Source organism: Drosophila navojoa, chromosome 4 (assembly GCF_054131105.1).
Source record: "Drosophila navojoa isolate 15081-1374.11 chromosome 4, UAZ_NAV_1.0, whole genome shotgun sequence".
Lineage (NCBI taxonomy): Eukaryota > Metazoa > Arthropoda > Insecta > Diptera > Drosophilidae > Drosophila > Drosophila navojoa.
In genome coordinates, this window is record NC_142892.1 from 3,849,609 (window position 1) to 3,875,924 (window position 26,316).

General features: G+C 45.0%; 1 protein-coding gene across 2 annotated transcripts in view; it reads left to right on the forward strand.

The window, feature by feature from the left end:
- The window catches only part of RhoGEF64C (Rho guanine nucleotide exchange factor at 64C), a 126,063-nt gene that overhangs the window by 82,459 nt on the left and 17,288 nt on the right, over positions 1-26,316 (forward strand). Inside the window, exons 3-4 of one of the 2 annotated variants that reach the window (XM_089260159.1) lie at positions 7,254-7,436; positions 7,526-9,965. In XM_089260159.1, the coding sequence (XP_089116285.1) occupies positions 7,535-9,965 (2,431 nt within the window). In that variant the 5' untranslated portion in view covers positions 7,254-7,436; positions 7,526-7,534. The remainder of the gene's footprint in view (positions 1-7,253; positions 7,437-7,525; positions 9,966-26,316) is intronic. The other variant, XM_089260158.1, reaches the window with a different exon arrangement.

The following is a 26,316-nucleotide window of genomic DNA, read 5'->3' on the forward strand; positions in this document are numbered from 1 at the left end:
CTATAAAATATATTTATTTATGCAACTACAGACACACACTCACTCACACACACACACACACAGCTTAATCGCTTAAACTTCCTGCTGTCAATTATGATGCATATGAAGTGCTGTTTGTGTCCCAAGTTTTTTCAAGTGTAAGCAATCGCATTTGCAATATAAAGCAGATGCTTCTCACATTGTGCTGGCAACTCGACTGACTCGACAATTATGCGGCTTTGCTCGGTCAGAGTTGCTTTGCATAACACTTGAAATCGTTTTGCAATGGCTTAGGAAGAATTTATGCCATAAGAAATGGAACTTTAAGTTCTATTAAATCACAATTGAAAATATGTTGGCTGCTTCAATGCAAGTTCACTTACCTGGCTTATGCCTTACATTTCGCCTCACAATGCTTAATTTGCTTTGGCTTCTGCAGCTTGCAGCTTAAGCCTTGCTTTGATCATCAATCAGTCCGTCTTTCACATGCTAAGCATAGTTTTTGTAGTCCGGCATAGTTTTCAATTTGCTAAGTCGTAAACTGAAAGCGACAGCTGCGCCTTGGTCGTCGAGTCGATTAGTGCGCTTCATTATGAACATCATTTTCATTATGTTTATTATGAGAAGCTACGCCCAGCCAGCCCCGCCCACTGTTGGTGGCTTCTACAAACACTTTGTGTTGCTTGTGCTTGTGCTTGCGTTCGTCGGCGTCCTTGTCGAGCGGTTTCAAGTTAATGCAATAAATAAAATTTCAACTGCACCGCCGGGCCTGTTTAGCCGCATGAAAAGCGACAGTAAGCCCTGCCTGCATAAGAAGTTGCCTGTTTATCTTAGACCGGGCCTGCCTTTTGTTTGCCTGCCTCGTCCAGGACTCTGTCGGTCTCTCGGCCCTCCCCCAATCTCTGACCCGTTTCTATGGCTACCGACCTGGCTGTTTTCTTTTAGCAAAAATAATAAAAAAAAAAAAAAGTAAGCGAAGGAGATGGTAAACTTGTGGGAGGCCTGGTTAGTTGGTTAGCACAGTTGCTTGGCTTAGCTGGGCTTGCCCTGCCTTGGTTGGGCTTTCTGGGCTTGCTTGGCCGGCTGCTCTAATGAGTTTACAAAAAGTTTTGCTTTAACAAATGCGAGGGTGGCCGGCCAGCTGCTGGCTGCCCAGCATGTTATACAAATTGCAGTAGCCCGGCAAAACTGTCATCAACGTGTCCGAAACGTGTGCAGAAGCTGAGACGGAGCCTGAGCAGGAGGCGTTGCTGTCATCTATTTGCTTAACCCATGCCCATTTATGGGTGAGGCTGCATTGTACCTGTTTACCATGCAACTAGACGACGACGACGACTGACTCCGGCGACTATATAGCAAAACTTTTTCGACATTTATGTGCAGCCAGAATATGCATTTTAATTAGTTTAGCAAAGTTGTTGCCTTTCTCTGCCCAGACTTGGCCTCGTTGCTCGCCTCTGCGTCGGCGTCTGGTTAATTACACAAATTTAATGGCTGCTCTAGCAAATGTTGCTGTTAGAGTTGCTGCTGTTGCTGCTGCTGATGATGTTGCTGTTGCTTCTATTGCTGCTGCATTTGTCACTGCGCTTTAATGTGTGCTGTATGCTGCAAAGTTTTGCATGCCTACGAGCTGCAGCCGCAAAACTTGTTAACATTTCACAAAGCAGCAAATTCAATTAGTTGCATGTAGACAACTAAGAACAACTGCAAGTCCCTGCCTGCATGCCTGCCTGACTGCCCAATACACTGGAGCAACTAGTTGCTGAGGCAGTTGGGGGTCTGTTGAGCTGCATTCAATTGAAGGCTTAGCCTATTGAAATTTGAGTCTGCTATATGTATGTATGTGTGGGTGTGTGTAGAGTATATTGGTGTGGAGTATGTGTAGAGCCCTCTTTAAGGTGGACAGCATGGGAGCCTAGTCTGTCTGCCAAATTAATTTATTTACTCCAGCTTCTAAGACTCCATTCAATTCTGGGAATTTGTAGATGAAAGCTGGACGCTATGATTGCCTTGCTTGTGATGGTAAGATAGCTATTTAATCCTATATATATTTCAGTAGTATTTAGTGAGAGAATTTGGCGCTTTTCATTATAGAAGATATATAGGATAGAATAGTCAAAGAGAGGTTAGGATATTACGATCATAAGAGTAAAAATGGAGTGTAGAGACGCAGTACGAATCCACAAATAAGCAAGAGAAGCCGCTCACAGCTATAACAATTGTTCATACTTAATATACCCTTTCACACATAATAAACAGAGCATACTCTCACTCACTTTCTTTTACCCTATCTCTACTATGTAACCATATTCTCTCCCTTTCACTCTCTCTCTCTCTCTCTCCGTGTCTCTTTCTATCCCTGCTGTCTTCAGCTTGCATTCATCTAACTAAATTACTTAAAGTTGCTGCTGGAGCTGCAGCAACTGCTGAGCACTAACTGCATCTAGCTGTGATAAATCTTTGCCGCCCCGGCGTTAGCAATTTACTTAACAATTTTCGTCTAAGCGTATAAATTAATATGTCCAAGCATAAATCTGTTGACTGTTTGTGGGCGCTGCAGCAGACACTTGATGCAACAGCAGCCGGAGCGACACAAAAAGTGCCAACAACAATGGCTTATTAGAATTTTCAATAAATTAATTTCAATATAAATAAAGTGCAACATGCGCTGCCTCATTTTCTCACTCTCTCTCTCTCTCTCCTTTTCTCTAGTATCACCCTGTCAATCTGCCAGCTTGGGCGGCAGTTCATCTTCGTCTTCATTTTCATTTTCAGTTTCAGATGTGCCCCAGTTCTGTGTCCTTTCACGTTGCACACGTCAGCGTGCGGCGCTCTCTTTAAGCAGCTGCTGCACATTTCACTCAGCGCTTCCGACTCCTCCGACTGCTCATCCCCATGCGCCATCTCGACTTACTTGGCCTGAGCCGTGTTTAGCTGCTTGCGAATTGAGCGCCCCAAAGCGGCGATTATGTCGTCGACTTGCTACATGCTCCACGCCACCCGCAAGCCCCTCCACCCGCCCATCGCTCACCTGTCCGTTAGCTGCTACACATTCGACGCTTCGCTCCTGCTGCGCTCATTGCTCAGCCAATTTTTCTTGCTGAATAAATTAAGATGCTCTGCAAAGCGGCTAAATTAAATTGTTAATTTGTATACCCTGTAGGTGCAAGAGCAGGAAATGGGAGGTGCTGCTGAGCAATAGATTAAATATATGTATACCTGAATAATATATGTATATAATCTCTTATTACAGAACAATAAATTATACATAATTTATATAGATTTATTTCCTGCTTGTTGTCAGCCTTTCACGATTCATACAGAGCATTTGCCTCTCCATCAGCTTAATCTCTTCAGTTTTCGCTTGCTTTACAGCTGCTGCTGCCATTGCTTATTCACAGTGCGTATACTTGATGTGTCTTTAGTTACCTAAGCGATGCTGCTGCTACTGCTGCCGTTGCCATTGGTTAGCCTTGATCTGTGAGTCGCCCGTAACACAACTCAACTCAGCTCAGCTTTGTTCTGCCCGCAACTCTCTCTCCTTCCGCGCTGGAGCCGCTGCTGTACTTAGTTGTTAACTCATTAGGTTTCCGCTGATTTTTAAGCCGCTTATTGTATGAGCACTGCAGCGCCAACCGCAGCAGCTTAGCCTAGCCAGCTGCATCTCTTGTGTGTGTGTGTGTGTGTGTGTGTGTGTGAGCTCTAATTACATTTTAAATGTTTCAAGCATGCTTCTAGCTGGTCTTGAGCTCTTTTAATTGACAAATGATTCGCTCAACTTTAACCTGAAGCTCACTCAATTAGCTGTGACTGCGACAAGTGCAATGCTTCGGTTGGCATTTGTTTTTAGCCACTGTGGCATTGCGTTAACTACTTTTTTATATGACCATCAATCTGTGGCCAAGTTTTGTGGGTGGCACCGGCGCCAGCAACAGCAACAACAGCAACAACAATCGAGAACTTTTGTGCGCGAAGTCAAGTTGAAAATATATTGGAAAATGCAGTAGTAGTTTTTCCGTGCTTGGGCAAAAGTTTTCGTGCTTGTTTTTTTGCACCCTGATGCGCGACTGGCTTTGCCTTTGCCTTTGCCTAAACTGACGTAAATTTATAATGACAAATTGCATTTGGCACGGAGGAAAAAAAAGTGAGCACTATGGCCAAAAGGAAATGGAAAATGGCGAAGATGGAGAGCTGCAGCCAATTGAGCGTGAAAAATTATGATGCACCACGGCAGTGAGAGAGTGTGAGTGAGAGAGAGAGTAGACAAACGTAAAAAACGGCTTTCAACTTGGTCAAAAGACAATCACGGCGCTTAATTATGGGCTGAGTGTCAAGTGAGAATTGTGGTAAATCCGCTTAAGTTCAAATTAAACCCTGATGCAAATGTATTGTCTGACGACTAATTGAGCAGAGCAAGGTAGTGGGGGAGTGGGGGAGAGATTATAACTATGTATATGTATGTGAGCATGTGGGATGTGTGTAAGTGATTCAACAAGCTTAGACACAATTAGTGGGCAACTAAAACTAAATAGCTACAACGGCAACAACTGCAATTAGTGTAATTGCATGCAGTTCATCAGAGTATTAGAAGCAAATCTGAGAGATTCGCAATGACAGATATTTAACCACTGCATCACATTATTGGCCGTACCATCGGCTAGTCTGGCCACAAGCCAGCCGAACGCAGCCACAACTGAACTTGGCAAGCACCTCAAAATAACCTGGCTTCAAATTTCACTCAAAACATTTTGCGTTTTGTAGCTGTTCTTGCTGCTGCTGTTTGCTTGTAAAGAGTATTATGAGTTGCCTAGGCAGTTTGCTCCAGCTTCCATTGGGGTGTGTATGATATGAATGAAGTGAGTCAGTCAAGCAGCCTCATTGCCAGGTCGGCTATATGCTATATATAGCTACTCCTATCACAATTGCAAAACAAAGCCTTTCATTTCCAAATAATTCTTCCTGCTTAGCTTAACTCTAAGCAAATGCTTTCAAGTAGCTTATCATATCATATGGCATTCCTAGGAACCACCCATCCTTTGGGTAATCGTATGCAGCCGCAAGAGCATTTTCGGTTCGTCTTTTGAAACTAGAGTATTATATTTTTATTGTTATTGCGTTTGGGCCGCCAACGGCGCTGGGTCATGGCAACATTCTGCCCAAATGGGCGTCACGCGATAAAGCAAAAAATGACACGTTTTTAATTTTACTTCACACCTACACAACAACAGCAACAGCAGCAACAGCGCCAACGACAACGACAACAACTTGACAACAGCAACAACTGAGCAACAACAAGGAGAGGCAGCCATGTAATCAAAACTGCAACAGAGCAACAGTCACAACAACAACAACCGGCAACAACAACTGGTAACTGGCAACTGGCAACTGGCAACAATGCCGTGGGTGCCAACTATAAGAACGCAATGTATAAGGCGAGCAAGAGAAAAATTAGATTTATCACGAGTGGTTGCCGGAAAAATTGTCAACATTTATCAACATTTTTCAACGCGCGGCGACGTGTTTCGCCAGCAATGCAGCAACAGCAACAGCAACGGCAGCAGCAGCAGCACCTCAAGAAAAAGAACAACAACAACAACAACAACAGAAGCGAGAACAACAGCAACAATTGTAACGGTAACTAAGCTAAAGTATGCCAACGTTTGGTCCAAGGGTCCACATAGCGCCAGTGTCCGGTCCAAGCAGCAGCAGCCGGAGATGAAGACTGAGACGGAGATGGTGACGGTTGCGTTTGATTAATATCCAAAACCATGAAGCGCGCCAGCAGCAGGAAGCTGAGCTGGTCACCAGGAGCAACAGCAACTTGAACTGTAAGCCGCTTGCAAAGATTTTGTGGGCAGGCGGCTGATTGTGAAAAGTGGTCACGATGACGACCAAAAATTCACTCGCGAAAAATGAAAACAAAGTTCAGCAGAACAGAAGCAACAGCAAGCAACAACAACAGCAGCGACAGCAAGCAGCAACATCAGCAGCAGCAGCAGCAGCAGCAACAGCCGCAGAAATGAGTACAGCAGAGTTGTCCAAAAATGGTCGCCATTGCCCAATAGCCGCACCTCTTCCGCTTCATCCACCCCTCCCTTGTACACTTCGTGGTTGCGCTTCTGTCGCCCAGTGAAAGCAGCTTCAAAAGGAACTTTCACAGCTTGACAGGATGCGCGGGGCGGGGCTAGGTGAGATGAGTGTGGTTTATATGCTTTTGACTGCTTTATTTGATTTCCACAGAATACTCGGACAAAGGGGCGTGACAGCTGCTGGGGGCTGCCGGCTGGGTGGCTGGATTCGCCTGTGAAAATTGTAAAAAATTACTTGGGATTTTGTGGGGCACTTCTTGTCTATTTAGGGGCCGAAATTGAGTTCTCAACTTGATTGATACAACAATACGCGCAATAGCAGCCACAGCTACAACAACAACAACAGCCAGGCTGCAATTAATATTGGGCGAGAGACAGCCTCAAGGAGCAACAAGTGGGGATGCTTAGTTGATTAGTGATGTGCTAACAGATACGCTGTATATTTAGCAGCAGATAATCTCTAAGACTAGTGTGAGAAGCTGTTTAATGTTTAACTATGATCAACTGTTCGTTGAGCATATTGTCCAGCCAGCTCTCAAATATTCCAAGTATCAAAGTTATTTTTGACCTCTTTACCCTTTTTACTCATTCAAAGCAATTACTTTAGATTGAGTCGGGGCTATCTTTAGAGCCATCATAATGCTTCATTATGAAAATTATACAACTCACTCTTACAAAATTTCTATACAGGGTATTAAAGGCAAGTAAAAGGCCTTCAATGGTCTTTAAAGATATTTTCTGCTATAACACAACTCGATATATCAAATGGATCTAGGCTATTCAGATATGTCTTTAAAGATCCTTTTACCAATATTGCAAAAGCACTTTGGCGAACATTCAATAAAATCCTTTTGTGATACCTCCCAGCGAGAATCTATGTATATATGTATATATGCACATTAAGCTCGTCCTGTATTTATGGCCCTTGGGCCTTGTTAATCTCAGCTATTTGGCAACAGTGTAAGCAGCCGGGTCGTCTCATTAAATTACTCAAAATATTAATGCAGCTGCTTCCAGGCTGACAAGCACCAGGCTGCTTACACACCTCCTTTGCCCCCTCCTTAGCGGGGTTGCGGGCCGGCTCCACATATAATCGCATTTTAAACTTTTTCAATAATAAACTTTTCTAAACGGATTTCCCGCTGGACGTTGCGCTTTAATAATTTTCTGTCATATCCTTTGCAGGCGGGCGAGCAGCAACAGTTGATAGCCACGAACTCAAACCGAGAGCTAGCCAGACAGTGTGAGAGAGATAGACAGTGAGAGTGAACGAGACAAACTACATCAAAGCCATTAATTCAAATTGAGGATTATGAGCGCAGCGGCAACAGCAACAGCAACAGCAACAGCAGCAACAACTAGTAAAAGGTGAAGTTGCACAAACTCTGCTTAAACTCTGCTCCGAGCTGAAAGTTATCCAACTAACTCTTTGATATCTCTGCCCATTCTCGTTGCAGCCCACGCCAATGTATGACAAATCAAAGAAAACTTGGAGTCAGCGGCTCAAAATCAGCAGCGACAATAAGAACGCTTCTCTAGCCACAGCCGGCGGCATGCAGACCCTTCAGCTGCTGCACATGCAGCAGCAGCAGCAGCAACAGCAGCAGCAGCAGTTGCAGCATCAGCAGCAGCAGCTGCAATATCATCATCAACAGCAGCAGCAGCAGCAGCATCATCCCCATCATCATCTGGCATATCAGCTGCCGCCGCCCCCTGCTGCACCGCCGCCTGGCTATGAGTTCCTGCCCAGCGCGCTCTCGCGCTCCATGAAGTACGCAGAGCCCTGGATCTATGGCACGGTGCGTGGCATACCCGCCCGCCCCTCCTACGGCTACGGACACCCGCATGCTGCGGCTATCTTTGCGACGGATGGCGAGCCTGGCGGAGCGACGGCACTGGCCGTTGTGATCTGTTCGTGCGCAGAGTATCTGAACGGCACGAAACGTGATGTGAAGAAGGCGAGCGTGTGCAAGAAGTGCAGAGGTTCACGCCTGCCCCTGGCCACCATCAGTGGCGGCGGCACCGTGCGACTGCCAGCGGCAGCTGCTGCCGTTCGCCGTCCGATGGCGGCGACAATGCGCGTGGTTAGCGCCACCAAAAAGTCACGTCCTACGATTCTGGATCCACAAAAGGATCCCTATGACCTGATGCGACGCACGCGGCTGCTATCGCCGGAGCCCAGCGCCGCCGAGTCAAGCGCCAAGGAAGGCAAGTCACGTAGCCGCGAAACAACTGCCACAGCCACATCCACAGCCACAGCCGCTGCCTCGTCCAATGGCAAGGCGGCAGCGACTGCCACGAGCATGCAGCGCGGACGCACCAGAACGCGGGCCCAGCTGCCCCTAGCTCGCACATCGAAGAGCACGCCCACGGCTCCGCCAGATCCGGCCGATTGCTGGCTGGAGGAGGACAGCGAGGCGCTGCTGCAGAGCAGCGGGCTGCTCAGCAAGCGGCAGGCGGCCAGCAATTCGCGTCGCTCCATCTTGCGCTGCAATGTGAATCCTTACGAACTGATCTCAGTCGAAAGCCAAGCCAAGACCAAAAACAATGATGACTTTGATGTGGCCGATGCACAGCTGCACGAGGATGAGCTCGAGCAACAACAGCAGCAAAAGCAGCCACAGCTGCAAAAGCAGTCACAGCAACAACAGCAGCAGAAGCAGCAGCAGCAAAAGCAGCAGCAGCGCAGCAAGTTCTACAATAATAATGTGGCAGCAATTGCTGGTCAGCGCATTAGCCTGGGCGATAAGTCGAACGATGCTGGCGACTCCAGCGATGGCTATGAACGCATTATAATTGCCACAGAGCCGACGCCGCCCGCAGCTGCAACAGTTGCCAGCAATCCAAGGCGTCCACCGCGCAATAAGAAGCCAGAGGAATCGCCTAATCTCGCACTCGTCGATGCACAGCCAGCGGCAACTGTTGCAGTTGCCGTTGCGGCTGACGATGATTCAAACAGCTCGGAGGCTTATACCGTGCTCACTGTGACGCCCACTTCGCCCGGCATCAAGTCCATACTGAAGCGGCCAACCACACTGGAGCTGAACGCTCCTTTGCTGTCGCCTGACACCGGCTTGACGCCTGCAACGGCGCCTGTGTTGACGCCCGCGGGCAAGTCACAGTTCTATATACCAACGCCAACGACGCCGGGGACAGCGACAGCAGCAGCAGGAGCAGGAGCAGGGGGTACGGCATCTGCCACGCCCACGCCCACGTCTGCGTCGAGTACACGCAAAAAAGTGCAATTTATGGTTGAGGATAAAATCATAGACACGACTACGGATGCTGAAGCAGTCACGGCGACAACTGATGACAGCGAGAATTCCGTTGTTGTTGCTGCAGATGATGAGACAACAGCAGCAGCAGCAGCAGCAACAGCAACACCAACAGCAACAACAGCAAACTACGAGTACTACAATCGCAAGCGCAACGCAGCCACACAGCAGGCAGCAGCACAGCAGCAAGAGCAACAGCAGCAGCAGCAGCAGCAGCAACTGACATTGCCAGCGCTTGAATCTGACATTGATGATGAGTATAACTTTACAGCTTCCGCTGAGCCAAAAGCAACAACTGCAACGCTGGCCACGCATATTACGCCAGATAGTTTGCATTATGAAGATGTGCTGCCGCCTGTGCATCAAATATTTGACAATAGTCGCCGCAGCAGCAACAGCAGCAGCAGCAGCAACAAGAACAACAACACTGATGCTTGCCAAGTAGCTGAAATTTTGCCAAACTCAACAACTGCTGCTGCCGCTCCTGATGGCTCCAAATTATTATTGTCGCCGGCAAGTCCGAGCCATGCTGGGTCAACAGCAACAGCAGCGACAGCAACAGGAACAGCAGCAACATCACCGCATGTCACTATGGCAAATGTTGTTAGCGCTTTAGCAGCGGGTAAGTACAGAGACAACAGCAGCGAAATTCACTGCTGTTGCAGCTACTACTACTATATACATACATATATATATACCACGGCCCCTTTTGCAGCCCTCTTAAGCGCCATCCCGCCCCACATTGGCCTTGTCAGGCAACGCGGCAACTTTTGCCTTTTGTTAGCTTTTAATTATGAGCAAAATTTTTGCGCGCTGCATCTAAAAGAATGCAATGTGAGCAGTTTTTCGTATACACTGTGATAGCGAGCATATTAGCTGCTCAGCAGCCGCTGAACCAATTGAATTAGTAACTGAAATTGAACTATATCTAGTTTTAGATTTGAATCGCTCAATAGTTTCGTCAAGTCAAGTTTTTAGTCAACTAAGAAATAACTTTAGCCCTTTTTCACTCATCATTTTACATATATATATCCAGCTCTCATTTTCCCTACGCACTTTCATAGCTGAGCGACTCCAACTTACTCTCACCCAGTGCCTTTCGCTTGTCTCTCTTGCCGCGCGTGTCATTCTCTCGCCTTCGCTCCCATTCGTCTATCGTGTGTCCACACTTGCCGCAGTGTTTGCCTTTGACTAAAAACGTTGCAATTGTTTGTTAATTGCTCATCAGCATGCGCTAGTGCTCTCTCATTTTTCTTTTGTCCTCCTCTCAGTCTCTCTCTCCGTCCCTCATTTTCTCTGGGTTTCCTTTTGGTGGAAATTACGTATACGCCAAGTAATCCTCCACTGAATGCATTAAAAATTTCTTATAACTATGAAATAGTTAAGCAAACAATTGCAGCACCTAAACTGTCACGCACACATACTAAAGCGCGCACACACGCGCACAGACTCACACTTGCACACACGAGTCAAGGCAATTGAATTGGCGACGTTTGAATGGAATGGAAGCTCTTGTTGTCGTTGACATTGGCGCACCTGCTGCAAGTTCACCGGGTTAACACTATAATCAAGCGCAGGCTAAATCCACAGCTGGTGGCTGTAAAGGACTCCCTCCTCACACACACACACACACACACACATGCTGAGCTGCGAGCAGCTGGCAAAGTCAACTTGACATTTGCACCCACAAATGGCAAACCGACTGCGCGATAACTCCCCTAACTATAGGGGATATATATATATGTATTTAGTTACACATATAGACTGTTTGAGAGTGGGCGTGGCCAGCGCCTGCACATGCTCAACTTTAACTTCATTCAAAGCAAATTAACAGAAGACACAAAAAGTTTTTATTCAATTAAATTTTGACGGCGGCAAATGTCGAACATGGCAAAAAATAGACTTGAGCTGCGGATCGAGTGGGGTGGTTATACTGGGCTACAAGCTAATAAATAATAGAAGAATTGACTGTCTGGGAGATAGAGTGAGGGAGAAAGCGAGTGTGAGAAAGAGAGAGAGAGAGAGAGAGAGAGAAAGAATGTCAGAGATAGAGCAACGAATAAAATAATGACTAAGTTGCATAGAGGATTTTTCAGTTTTCAGTTAAGTTTAGTATAGCTCAGATATATATTAAGTAGAAGAAGAAGAGTGTTGCCGAAATAGAGCATACAATTTACTCCAGGGAATGTTGTTAGTATTCTTTAAAGCATACCTGCTGCTGCTGCTCTCTTTCTTACCTCTACATAGCCAAACTAAGTTAACTCAGCGATTACTCTTTAGAGTATTTTTGTTTTCAATCACATACATGCAGCTCAACCACTGCTCGCCTCTCTGGCACACTCCCATCTCAGCCACCTTGACCCTCGCTCAAATTTCAAAGCCCTTCACTCAACATTTTCGATTTACTCTCCCTTTCAACAGCGAACGGCTGACAGAGTATTGAGCAGTCGGCTGCAGTTGAAGGCATTTTGAGGTAGCAGCTGCTGTAACTTTGGCATGCGCCTGTATTGTGTAGCACAGTGTTATATGGCGCTGGCTGGCTGGCATGCCTAATGCCCTGCTATTTCAGCAATGCGGGCCACAAAGACAATGTCAACGCACAAACTGAGGCAAACTGAGGCGCTGGCTGTTGAGCAGCCACAAATGCGATGGTCGCGACAACGGCGATGATGATGACGATGTTGATGTTGATGACGATGATAATGATTATGGTTGCCTATTACCTGCAACATGGCATGCACTTTATTCCATGGCATACACCTTCGCCTTCACACTGTCTTCAGCATATATGTGAGAGCCGGGGCGCCCACGTGTCTCTGCCAGACAATTACAAAGTTGCTCCTTTGGCTGGCTGTTGGCTGCAATTTGTTGCATTGTTTGTCGCCTGCCGCTGGGGCTAGAAGGGTACGCAAGGGCAGGAGCTGAGGCTAGTGTCGCGTTCTGCGCCTCGGCCAAGAGTTAAGCACTTGGAACTTTTCAAACTATTTTTGATTTGATTTTTGAAATGAGTGCGCTTACATAGAGCCCGCTAGGTGCGCTGTGCAGCTGCCTCTGCCCCTGACTCTGCCTCTGCCTCTTCTGTTCTCTCTTCCAGCTGAGTTGATTTATAGCGCACGTGTTGCATTTTGCCTGGCTGCGAATCAAAGTGAAAGGCATTAAAGTGATACGAGTCGAGCTCTGTCCCGTTCGCCCGGTGAAATTTGCATTTTTCTGTGTCACACGAATTCGCCAACGCGATTGCTCCCATCATATTTAATGTGCTCACAGCCCCACAGTCCTCAGTCCACAGCCCCGCAGCGTGTCCCGAGCATTATTAATATTTCATATTTGTCTTTGATAAGCAGCAAATGTGGCGGCGTCGACAAGGAGTATCCCTCCACCACTCTCATTTGAATAAGCCTGCAAATTGAAATCATAGAAACGACCAACAGAAAGCCAACTTGTTGTAGGAGCAGAGCGGCGTGGGCGTGACTGACTAACAGATAGCCTGTGGGCAGTCGCTAGCTGGGCCGCGGCCCCTATATGCATTACATTTCAAATTAACTTTCACTGTAGCTTAGCTAAAGAGTTGAAGTGGAGAGAAAGGAGAAAGAATATGGCTATGTACTATGATCAGAACACAGCTGTTCATTTAGTAGACTAGACTTTCAGGCAGACTTAAGAGTAATAAAATTTTATAGAAATAATATGAAATAATTTGAAAAAAGTGCGACTAAGAGATAACCTTTAGAAGAGTTCTCTAGCTCGCAAAAGTTTCTTAGTTGGGCAGGCGAAGGCAAAGCACATCAGGAATAGTTAGTCTATATATATTCCTTGGGGCTTTTACATACTTTTACATCGATGTGAGCTACGTTGATTTCTGCTGCACTCCGATTCTCATCTTATACAAAATCAACAAACTTTACTCAAAAGTAATTCAAATGCAGTGTCTCACACTCCTCCTGCTAATCTTTCTGCCGATTTTCACTCCCGCCCAATTATACAGAGTATTTCAAAAGCCTGTCACTCACCTCTATCACAATAGTTTTCCTTTTTTGTCTTTATTACATATATATTTTCATATATTCGGCATGATTTATCAAACGTTTAATTTGCAGCATAATGCATGAGCTCACAATTTGTTGGCTTTCACCAAGTTGAACATAGTTCAATAAATAATTTATAGGATTTAGAAAGATATTTGCATGTCATAAATGTCATAGTTGTTGACTAATTTAGTTTTATGTTTCTAATACATTTTAATCCATTAAATGTTTTAAAGTTTACTGTGAATTGCGCACAAATATATTTCGATTTCTAATGGATCAATTTTTAATTTAAATTCTCGCTTGCCATAATAAATGAATGAAAAAATTTGAGCCCCGCCCCCAAACGACTTCTCCACGTTGCAAATGGCATTGCTAATATTTCTTGTTTGCTCTCAAATGCTATTTTTTTGTGCTTTACTTTCATGCTCGATTCTCATTTTCATTTCCATTTTCGTTTTCATTTGCGTTTAATGGGATTCGCTTTAAATTTCATCGCTCGTCAAATGAAGTGTGAATGAAAAATAAGAGGCGCAGCACACACCCGAAAAGCCCCAACTAAAGGGATTTTTAATATGCGCGCCGCAAACGTAATTTAAAATGCCAAAAACAGCTAAAAATTGGACTTGGCTCAGTGTCATCTCCCCTTGCCCTGACTAATGCAGACCCCACCAGCCAGCCAGCTCATGCTCTGACTGTTCCGTTTATCCAAAGGGCGCAACAAAGTTACACTTTGCATTTTACATTCAGCATTCAACATTTTTATGGTTATTTCTCGCTTACGCTCATAACGGAAGTGGAGCCTCATGTCTTCATGTACTTTGCATATTTACACTAATAGAAAATGTGGTTGCCAATTGAAAAAAAAAAAGAAGCAAAACAACAAGAAATGCGCGCAATGACGATCCGATGCTCTGTTTCTGAATGAAAGGGAGCAAGTCTGATATATCTATCTGAATGATTAAGGTTTGATTTCAAGAAAAACAATTGAGAGAGGTGAAAGACTAATGTGGATCTGGATGACGCAAGCAAATATGATGATAGGAATCTCTATATGATATTTACCTTATATATACGTTTTTTTTTAAATGAGTCAGGTAAAATCCTGATGAGTACCCTAGTCGAGTTCTAAGCTAGTCGATTCCTAGCCTGATCTACCTCAATATCTCGTGCTGAATAATTCTCAACTCATCTATAAAAATGTAATACTTAAATATAAATTACTTTTTAACTAATCATTAACAGCTATGCGTGCGTGGCAGCAATTGAGCTCCATAGTTATATCTTTACTAACTACATCTTTACTTCTCTAGTTTCGATAAGGTGCAACTGCCATATATACCCATTTTGGGCGGCACGAACAGTGTATAACAAGGCGCATGGAAAACTTTGTCATGTCCTTGTTGCTGCTATTGTTGCTGCTATTGTTGCTGCTGTTGCTGCTGCTGTGTTGCTCCTATTTTATATGCTGCAATAAAAACTGTCGCAGGCGACAGGCCAAGGGCCAGTTTTTACGACTGCGCTGTCGGCGTAGCTGCTGCCGCTGCTGCTGCTACAGTTGCTGGCGGCTTTGGGGCTAGTTGTCCAATTGCTGCGACAACATTTGCATATGGATGTGTTTGTATGCCCAGCGCCCATTCCTCAAACTTAATATATCCTGTTTCCTGATTTTCATGACGTACTTTGGATTGCCCAGCAGCAAACTCCTGCTGCTGCTCCTGCTGCTGCTCCTGTTGCCGTGGCTCAGGCTGCCACAGTTTCTAGGTCTCTCGTCTGTCTGCCTGCCACTCGCTCTCTGTATCTGCTTGGCCTGGCTGCATGAGCGCCGTGCTGCACTTTTATGTTTGTGTGCAATTTTCTGTATTTAAGTGCAATTCTATGCAGGCATTTCTGCCTCTGCCGACATGCATATTTGTGTTAAAGCCATTGGCACAGCCACCCTAAAACGCCCACTAGATGCTGCTGCTGCTGCAAGTTAATGCCATAAAATGTTCGTTTTACCCGGCTAATGCATACAAATGTCTGATGCGCATTTTGCATTACAAAAAAAAAATAAAAAAAAAATAGAAAAAACATTGAACGAGTCGTGTCTGGCTTTCTTATAAAACATTCATCGCCATTCAACTTGGCATTCAAAAATCCAAAACCATCGAAATATCTCTGCTCAAAATACATAGAAATAAAGCCAACAGAAGAAGTGAATTAAATCTTGGCATAATATGCCCGGGCCCAGAGAGAAAACCCCAGCTGAATGTAGCAAAACAAATAAGCAAATCTCTTTTTCGACATTTAACTCGAGTGAAGGCTGCTTCCTCTTCCTCTTTGGAGAGTTGAGACGACTCGAGTCGTTGCAATTTATGGAAAACATATGCAGCAACGTGCACAATTAGCAGCACTGGGCGTATTGTGGGCGCGAGGAGGCGTGGCAGCGGCCATTTTGTGCAGCACTTGAGACATGCTAAAGCCAAACTAATTTTCAGGCTGTTCAGGTGTTCAGGCTCGACTGCTGCCACTACGGCTTTCTTTCACTGGCTTCCATTTCATAATGTTTCAATGTACGAGTGCGGCTTGAAAGGATTTTCTGCTTAAATGGCTGAAAAATGTTGCCAAACTGGAGCGTTGCCCATTCGGCAACTGAAAGTTTTCTCAAGCAGCTGCACTTTTCGACTTGCAAAGTGTGCGGAGAATGCAGCATGTTAATCAGCAGTGGATGAGCTGGGAGTACTTCAGACACGCATTCTCACAATATAACGAAGTGTAATCAAGCTTTCTACTTACATGAGCAACATTGTATCGAGCGTTAGACAGCATATTTGGTCATTGAAGGCAACTGCTCTCGATTGCTATTTATATTTCCTTGCTGTAGTCGGTCTGCTATCGATTTAGTTGGAAAATAAATTAAGTTTGCTCACGTGAAGACGGGGGGGCGGAAGGGAGAAAGACCGCAAAGTTGCTCAAATGAAGCAAAGAGATGAAAATGCAAGCGGACAGCAGAAGACAAATGCACTGGCATTAAGGATGCGCCGCCTGCTGCCAGACGCCAGGCGATTGCCGAGTGCCGAGTGCGGCGCTAAAATATACGGATGTCACTCTCAATTTCTCGCAGTGCATGTCAATGATGGCACAAACTTGGCTCCACCAACTTGGCTGCACAAGTAAAAATAAAAGAAAAATCTATCAATAAAGCAGTCGATGTCGTTGGCCGCTCTCTCTCTCTCTCTCTCTCTCTCTTTCCCCCGTAGTTGTTTAGCCAAAAGGTAGCAAAATATTTGGCATAAAATAAAAGTGAAAGATAGTGCCTCCTCTCTCTCTCTCTCTCTCTCTCTCTCTCTCTCTCTCTCTCATTCTCCTTCTCAGCAAAAAACTGAGCGGTCAATGGGCCAGTTACAATTTTGTGATTGCTATAACAATTTTTTATGCGCTTTGTTGCTGTTGTCGCATGCAAAAGTTGCCTTTTGTTTTGGAACATTTGTGATGGACAGGGCAACCAAATGAAATTTGCTGCATCTCTTGAGAATTTTTGCGACAAAGCCAGTAAATCGAAAACCACAACGTTGTCTTCGTCGATGCTGCTGCTTCTGCTGCAACAGCTGCTGTTGCTTCCTTTTGCTTGGTTTATGTATGGGCTGACAACGGGAGCAGCAAGAAAACAACTGCAACATTCCTAATGCCACTTGTAATGAAAGCAACCTAAAACCCAACAACTGGCCGCATGTTCCACTAAGACATACCCTGTAGGCAGACATAACTGAAAATTGTCATTAGAGAAATATATGGAAAAGATTATTAATTAATATTCGTGATTTATGCAGAGAGCTATGTTTCATAGACCTAAACTTGTTCTCCCTTTTTCACATCACTCATCATGCCCACTCCCAAGCATTTCCAGGGTATATTAGGCAAAGACTGTTTGAGCTCAGGGCCAGAAAATCGACAGCACGATTGTTGTAATGAAACGTAACGAAACAAATCAAAGCATGCACCACGTGAGTGGCCGAACATGTTCATCTTGATGTGGTCAGAGCAAAGGGCACATAGCAAAGGAGCACCGGACAGTAGTAGTCGTGGCAGGAGTAGCAGCAGCAGCAGTAGCAGCGGTGGCCCAGGGCCAGTGGCTGGGCTGAGCAAAAGAAATTATAAAACACATGGTGGCCCCAACACTGACTACGACTACAATATTTGCTGGAGTGTATGAAATGCTTGCATATTACTTCTCTTCGACTGTCGTTGCTTTACTGTGGTTGCTTTCTGCTGCCTCTGATTGGGTAACTGTGTCTCGGTGCAGCTGCGAACGTGTTGGGGTTTCGCCACTGCCTGAGGTCACAGGAAGTGACCCGAGGAAGACAGCAGAGAGACACAGCAAATGCTGTTGTGTGAATAACTTTGCTGCCGGCAAAAGTTATTATTGCCCAGAGCTTACACTTATTTCGTACTCTTGAACCTCTGAGTGCTAAGAATCAGTCAATCAATGGTGATGGGTGAACAACAAGCAAGAGTTAGAGGAGGTATATGCAGACAAGGTTCAATTAAAAGAACTTGTATTTTAGGTAGTCATCAAGCTTCTCAAGAAACTGTAAAGACGTTCGATTGTTAATCAAACAACTGTGATTGATATGCTAAGGTTAGCAGAAAAGTAAGACAACATTGTGGCAGTTAGAATCTTACTCTCCTATTGTAGCTTCTGCTTAGTCAATCAAGCTAACATGAACTCGCATCGCAGCAGTCGCTTGGCTGTCAATCAATCAATTACCTGCAACAACTAACTTTGCAGCGCAATGACAAATCCATTTTCTTGTTTGCTCAAAATTTGTTCAACAAAATACATAAAGAACTTTCCGTAGCATTCGCTGCTGCGTAGGGCCTTTGCTGGCTGTCTGCTTCTGTCAGTCACTCAGTCAGGCAGTGCGTCAATCAGTGCGCCGCTCGCTGACAACTGTATGGCTCTGCGTATTGTCAGTCACTCGCCACATGAGCTCGCCTCAGCCGAAGCATTGCACCCATTAAAGGCTTCAGCTGCTCCTGCTGCAGTTGCCACGCACTGCACGCAGCATTGTCAAATATTTATGTGGGTAGAAGCATATATCCCGACTTGGTTGGCTTTATACTTTCGATCTTTCAGTGGCTTTGGCACTCGTGACAGTTTGCGTCAACTTGTGATTTAGTCGGAAAAGAAAGGCAGCAAATTGAATAGATTGGGAATATTCATAAGCTGAATTCAATTTCATATAAAATGCTTAAAACTTAATGAATCTAATTAGGAATTTTCAAATATTTTGAAGGATAGTTCTTTATAGCATGCAATATGTAATCTGTATAAGTATAAAGTAGATAGTAATAACTGTATTCTTGCACTACAATTTGCATAAGTTGATTAACTTCATTTATTAATTCAATTAAACTGTCAATCACTCGCATTGATCAACCCTCTAAGCGCTGCTCTCTGGTTTCCAGGGCATTATTAAAAGTGACAACAGCAACAAACACTGCTGCGATTTATGGCATTTACGTACTCTGCAGTAATACATATATGTTCTCTTTATGCATATACATATATATACATTTATATAGGTATATATGTCAGTATACAGATTTTTTCGTGTTGCATACAAAGCGGCGGCGTCTGTTGCTGTCAATTTTTCACAGCTGCACGTCAAATTTTTGGCGCTGCGAAATTTACGCTGTGGACGTCAATTGATGGCGCATTGTGCTGAAAAATCAATTAGCTGCACTTTGAAATGTTACGTGAGCAGCAGCTACTACTCACACACACACAGACACACACGCACATACACACAAAGAGCTGCCCTCTGTGGAACCATTATAAACTGTTGCTTGCCCGCATTCGAAAATATCTTCGGCAACTAATATTGAAATTCCGCAGGAGCCGCAGCAAATAAATGAAAATCAGCGACGCGTTTGCGTTAATATATACATACATACATATATATGTAGTATATACATATATATATATATATAGTAAATCGGCTCAGTTGATGCCTGAACGCCCCGCACAGAGACCAGGCGAGTGAAAAAGAGAGTGAGGTAGCGTGGGGAGGGGGACTTTCGCATGCCAAACAAAAAATCGGTTTTGACATGATTTCGTTTTTTGGTTTTTGTGCCGCGCAAAATAGCCGTGACGTCGACAAGTGCGCTTGACAGCACTCCGTCGGGAGTGTATGGGCGTGGGCGTGGCAAAGCCGTCAGTAAATATTACAGCGCCACCAACACGCAGCACGACGTAGGGGGCGTGACCGGTGGGCGGTGGGTGGTGGTCGGCCAGGGTGTTTTGTAAAAAATAAAATTGCGGAAAAAACTTGACGCTGCGTTTATAAAAATGCAACTAGTTCCCCGGCATAAAAGTGCGCCAGTCAGAGTCCAGAGGGGATCTCTCTGAGCGGATGAGGACGCCTGGCTGACTTCAACAACAACAACGAAGACCTCCCATTACACACACGCACGTGAACACACACCTTTCTGGTGGCTGGGCCAGCTTTAGGTATTTGTACATATGAAACCATATAATAAAAATAAGTGAACAAGTCTGCTAGGGCTGCCATCAGATTTCGAAGAAAGAAAAAATGGAATGGAGCAGAATCATTATAATATTCATAACACAAGATTCAACTGACATCAGAGCAGGTAAAAAGTGAACGAACAGGCAGGATAGACAGTGAATCATAGGAGTTTATAATGTCTGAGTATGAGATATATGTGTATATGATAAAACTAGAGCTTCTGTTACTTATATTATATAAGTATGCTGACTGCAAAGCAAATGTGAATGTCAATTATAAATGCCCGGCATGAATACATGAGTTAAGCTCAGCATTGTCTGGGACTGGGACTTTATAGAAATTTCTACTTTTAAGAATATTTTACATATATATTAGATAGTTTATGCTTCTATACAAAGCATTTCTTTATACTCTAAAATACTCTTTCATAAGTCGAAGAATATTGTGTTTTTTATCATCCGAATGAATAATGAGACAGAACTTGAATAATCCTCTAGCTATATATATTCTCTTTTGGCTATGTCTAACCTCCTCTTTATCCATATAACTGCACTTGGATAATTCTATACCCTCTACTGCTCAATGCCATCTAATTGCTAAAGAGCATTTACGTTTCGTTATCTGGCTGCATATAAATAGTTTTTTCTTTTTATTAGTGCCACGAGCTGTTGAGTATTTGGTGTTTTTTTTTCTGTCCTGTAACTCTTGTCTCATGCTTGCCTGTTTAGATGTTGTGCTAGTGTGTGTGTGTGCACAACAAACAACAACTGGAAACAACAGCAGCAGCAGCAGCAACGATGAGAGCAGCTAGCAACGACAACAACAATAACGACAACAGCAGCTAGAAGAAAAGCTAAAAAAAAAAAAAAAATGCCAACGTAACAGGGGAAAACAAAAATTATTTGCATTTCACCTGCATGTTGGCACGTGATTGCGGCCATGTTCCGTGCCCCATGTCCCCCGCCTGCTCAGCGCTGCCGCCTGCCCCACTTGAGCTGTAGCTGCCCTGCCCTGCCTTGCCGCTCGCTATACAATTCTCATGCGCTGGCATTTCATTTAGTTGCCCTGGCGCTTTCCTTGTTTTCCACACACACACACACACACAGGGCTCAAAAATATTTGTCAAGCTGCAGTCGAGCTGCGTGGGGCCGTCAGGTGAGAGAGGTGGCCATTTGTGTAGGTGTTTAACAAACACACTGCGAGCGAGCGACGACTACATTGCTGTTTAGAGGCGAGTGCACTTCAGCCAACAGCAGCAGCAGAAGCAGCAGCAGCAGCAGTACTCGTAGTAGTAGCTGGGGCGTCAGCACGTGCATGTCCTGCGAACAATTGTGGAACGCAACGTGGCTGGCCACGCCTACTGGGCCCACCTGCCCACCGGAGCTGTAGGAGTAGTGTCATGCAACGGAGGCTGAAATGTCAACAGTTTACATTGCGCCCATTTAGCGTGGGATTAAATGGGTTTTTGTAACTGCTTTTGACCCGCCGACGCCTGCACCACTTGCACCACTTGCACCGCATATGCATATGATGATGAAAATTGGAAAGCAACCTGTCGGCGACTTCAAGCAGTGAACGTTTTTCATGATTTAACACGACAAAAAATTATATATACTATGTGTGTTTTCATATATATATAATCGGGTGCCTCTTATCAGATTTGTGGGCGCGGCATTTCAGTTTGAAGAAGTGCCTGAAAGCTTCCGCTGGGACGGCGCTTGACACCAACTTCCACTTTTAATTCAAGCGACTTTTGTATTACGTATACGTACCGTGAGCCCTGCACAAAAAGCAACTCGAGTGGAAGTCGCCTCAGCCGAGAGCATAAATAAAGCAACAAATACTTAGCACACACACACACACGCACATATAAATTATTTGTGGCATACAAAACGTGGCGGAAATGGAAACAAACTAGAAATACGCCCAAAAAACAAAATGCTGTCCACTTGAGGCAGACGCAAAGGTAAAGACGAGAACGAGTCAAAGGAAGTTTATGACAGGCTGGCTGAACATTGAATACGCTAGAAGCATAACGACTATACGGTTAGGGCGGTACAGGAAATGATATAAATGAAAGAGGAGCTTAAGCTTTCATTCAGTTTAAACTAGAGCAGATTGCTCAGGCTTAACTAAATCTGAGTAGGGCTTGATTTGTAGCTGCTCTTAATATGGAATATGGGAATATTCATTGTCGAACCTATATAATGAAAAGCTATATACTAGCAAAAACATATTCTATATGCCCTCTCTCTTCACATAGTAATGTAATCAAACCTCTTTCATAGACATTGCAGAGCTGTTTGCACTACAATTAATTCATACAATATCTAGATGTGCTATCTAAGCCTTTCACCACATAATTTAAATACCCTTTTAGTAGAGTATTAAATGCAAAAAAGTTAAGGCAACCGCCAAGGCACAGGCACAGGCGCAGGCAAAGGCAAAGGCAGTCGTAATGTCGCAGGCCAAAACGGAGCTGTTTACCATTACGCACGTGATTCATATGCAGAGTCGTTTATAAAGGCAGCTTCATAGCTGTGTGTGTGTGTGTGTGTGAGTGAGTAGGATAGGTGTGGAACGCTTGTCACAATAAATTTAGTAAAAGTGACAAATATTTTATGCTTAAGAATAATTGATGAAGTGGCTACAATGCCAACGGATCGTTGGGCTAAAACTGTTTTGGCCCGTTGGCACAGAAGAACGACAACAACGAGGCCCGGCAGAAGCGGTCACGTTCGTTTGGCAGCAGCAAAGGCATTTGGCCAAGCTGTTTTGCCACCTGGCCACCACGCCTTCACCTGGCTGGGCAAATAATAAAACGCTAAATCATGGCCACATTTAGTACTTTTCACTGGGTCTTTGTGTTTGTGTGGCCCAAGTGCGTTTGCTCAACGAGTCCTGTCAGACTGCTCATATTGTTTTTGTATGTGTGTAGGCCATACAAATGTATGCGGCGCAAATAAAAACAGGCAGCGGATATTACGACATATTGCTCCACAACGTTTGTGCACATACAAAAATTGCGCCAAGGATTATGGCACTACATTACAGGACCTCTGCCCAGCTGCAGCTACCGCTCCCCCCTCTCTCTCCCTCTGTCTCTCTCTCTCTCCGTCTCCTTCCAGTGTTGCTGGCATATGAATGATGAGCGTCATTTAATCTTTGTCTATGGCTCCAACACCTCCGACATATAAACGTTTGTTGAGTCCTGCTCTCGCTTGCTTCCGCTCTCCCTCTATCTCCCTCTCTGTGTGTGTGTAAGTGTGTGTGTGGTTGTGGCTTTCCTGTTTTTGTTTGTACACGCGTGCTGCGCTTGACATGTCCTTAGGTTTGTTTGAGCTGAAATTTAACGCGCCAAGCTGAGCAGCTGCCCCAATTGCTATAGTTATGCGAGCTCACGATAGCTTACCCCACCCAGCCCTCCTCTCCTGCCCTCTCCTGTCCTGTCCTTGAGCTGCTCCGGAGCACTTGCATCAGTGCTTGGCTTGGCTCGGCTTTAAGTTATGTACTTGCTAATGGAAATCAACTGCCACCCGAATGACCCCGAACTAACACTATGATAAGTATGCCCGCAGCTGGCGCCGACTCCCACACCAATTACACTGCAACAAATGAGTGAGGACTGTTTGCACGAATCTAATTAGAATTAATTAACATGAAAATCACTCAAGTTTTCTTTGGCAACTCAGACGGGCAGGCAGACAGAAAGATTCCATTTCGGCCAAATTCTTTAAAGTTTGCCCTCCACCCACCCATTTCTCGCTGTGCACGCTGCAGGCGTTGCCATTAATTGAGATATTTAATACGCCCGGCAACTTGGCCATGCCACACACACACCAAACAGCAAATCTATCTGTCAAGGGTATCAGGAAATTTGACAGCGCTCGTCTTAAAGCTGCCTTCAAGCCAACGGGCAGGCGGACGAGTGGGCGGCGAGTGGGCGGCAGTCCTTGTTGTCTTGTCCTTAACAAAACAATTATGCGCCATGAATAAATTAGCAGCAGGCGTTCCTCTGATGTTAGCACTAATCAATTTGCAGCCAAGTAATAACATTTAAAATTCAAATGCCAAGCAAAAAAAAAGCCGAACCAAAAAAAAATGTATAAAAATAAAAATAAAAGCCAAAAATAATTTGCGCCTATAATGCAAACGGCGCGAGAGATAGAGACAGAGAGAGAGAGATGGAGGCACATATGGCAAAGCCACGCAGCTTAGACCACGGCCATGGCCATGGCACTTAGATGCGATCCAGACAGCTGCTGAGGTGCCGTCCTGCCGCCCTGCCATCCTGCCGCCTGGACACGGGCGGGCGTCCTCTGCAATATGCGAAATTAATTGTCTGTTTGTTGCTAACAAATTTGAATTTAAACCGCATGTACGCTGGCAAAATGTGTGAAAATGTTCGGCGGCAACTAACGAAGCGAAGACGCAGCCACCCGCCGTGGTGCCAGCGCCGTGCTCGTTGTACATGCTGTTTATAAAAAGAAAATACCCTGCAAGCAGAGGAGGCTAAATGTGGGCATGCCAAGCGGGGAGCGTGCCAAGCTAACACAGCATAAATTGAATATAAATAAAAAACTAAACTGAGCAAAGTGCAAGAGTTCTATAAAGCTTAACTTTTTGCAGGGTATCTAGCAGTCGTTCACACTCAGTGCAGCTGCAGCACTTGTACTTGTTGTCTTTGCCGTGTGGGTGCGTTTGTTGGCCTAGGAAACAACTTGAAGTTGTTGAGCTTAGGTTGCTTGTAGCTGTTGTGGCTGTCGCGTTGTTGCTGTTGTTGTTGCTGTTGTTGTTGCTGTTGTTGCTGGTACTTTACAGTTAGCCGTGCAGTTTTGCTAACTGCTCGTTTCTCGCAGCGTTGGCTAAAAGTTGCTGTGGTATTCTTGGCCAGCATTCAACTTGCCACGTACCAAATGCCAAGCAATTGTCTCCACTAAAAGTCTCGACCAATTCCTGTTGTTCTGCTTCTTGTTGTTGTTGCTCTGCTCAAAGTTCTGCAAGCAAATATACCCACACATACACATACACAGGCGCGCACGCACACGCACACGCACACACCCACACTCACACACGCGACTCAAATTAATTACTGCTGTTTTCGGCGCTTATTTGTCTTTGAAATTTGTTTCTTGAGCGAAATGCTTGGGCCAGGCAAAAGCAAAGCCAGGCAAGGCACGGCAAGGCAAGGACGTATCCTTGGTCTTGGACCATGGACCATGGGCATTTAATTTGCTGTAACTGCTGTTGCTGTTGCTGTTGCTGTTCCTGTTGTTGTTTTGTGTGTTCTTCTTGCTGCTGCTGTTGTTGTTGTTGTTGTTGTTCGGCTCTTTGCCTATTTGCTATTTAAATTTAATTTGCATTACTTAAAGAATTTAAAAAGCAAGAATTTCTCATGCGCAAAGCGACGACCAAAAACCCGCAAGGGTCCACTGCGTACTCAGTTGGCCACGCCCATGCCCATGCCCATGTCCACCACCCACCGCCCACCGCTCCCATCTCCTTCTCGAGCAAGCAAGAACTACAAGCGCCTCCACTCCATGCCGCCGTTGAGCAGCTTTTCTGCTTGAACATTTTTATTTACTTGCGGCCTGGTAATTTCTGTTTATTCTTAGCAAGTTTTTACGGCCGCAGTCTCAGCCTCAGTCTCAGCATTGGGCCCCAAATGTCTTTTGTAGTTGAGCGTTTTTTCTACTTCCCCTCTCTCTCTCTTCGTTCTCGGCTCGGCCAGCCTCAAGTTGTTTAAAAATTTGCTGCCCAATGTCCTGTCCTGGTCGCCATTTACATTGCCCCAAATCTGGCGCCCAGCACATTTACGGCCCGCTCTTAACTTAAAGTTTGCGCAATAAAATGCTGACCCAACATTACGCATACGCACCATTGGCCGCATAGTTGTAGCGCTGCTCCTGCTGCTGGCGAACGACCAGCCATGGTGGTGTCCACAAATTGCATATTACCACAAAATCAATTTACATTCCTAAACTGATTTTCCGTCCTGCATATGTAATAGCCATCTAGTCCGCCACCCGGCGCGAGTGCACACGGGAAATTATTAAATTAAAATTATGTTGCTGCATGCAACGCTTCCTTCACGCTCTCCAATTAAAATCCAGCGCGACACACGACCTGGCTGCGGCTCTAGAGCAGACGGTCAGCCGGTCAGCCATGGACTACGCACCAGACACTGTTCACACTGCTTAACCCACTGCATGTGCTGGGTGCTCTTTTGATGAGAAATTACTTTTGTAGCAGGTTAAAATAAACGAAGAGTTTATTTTTAGAGAAATATTTGAATGCCCGAATTATTTACTATTCAAGAGCTTGCATTAAAAATATAAATATTTTGTAATAGAACTGAAATTGAGACATTGCCCGAGGAATTCAGTTTACAAGTTTAATTCCTAAGAAAATTCTCACGAAATTCCAAAAAAAA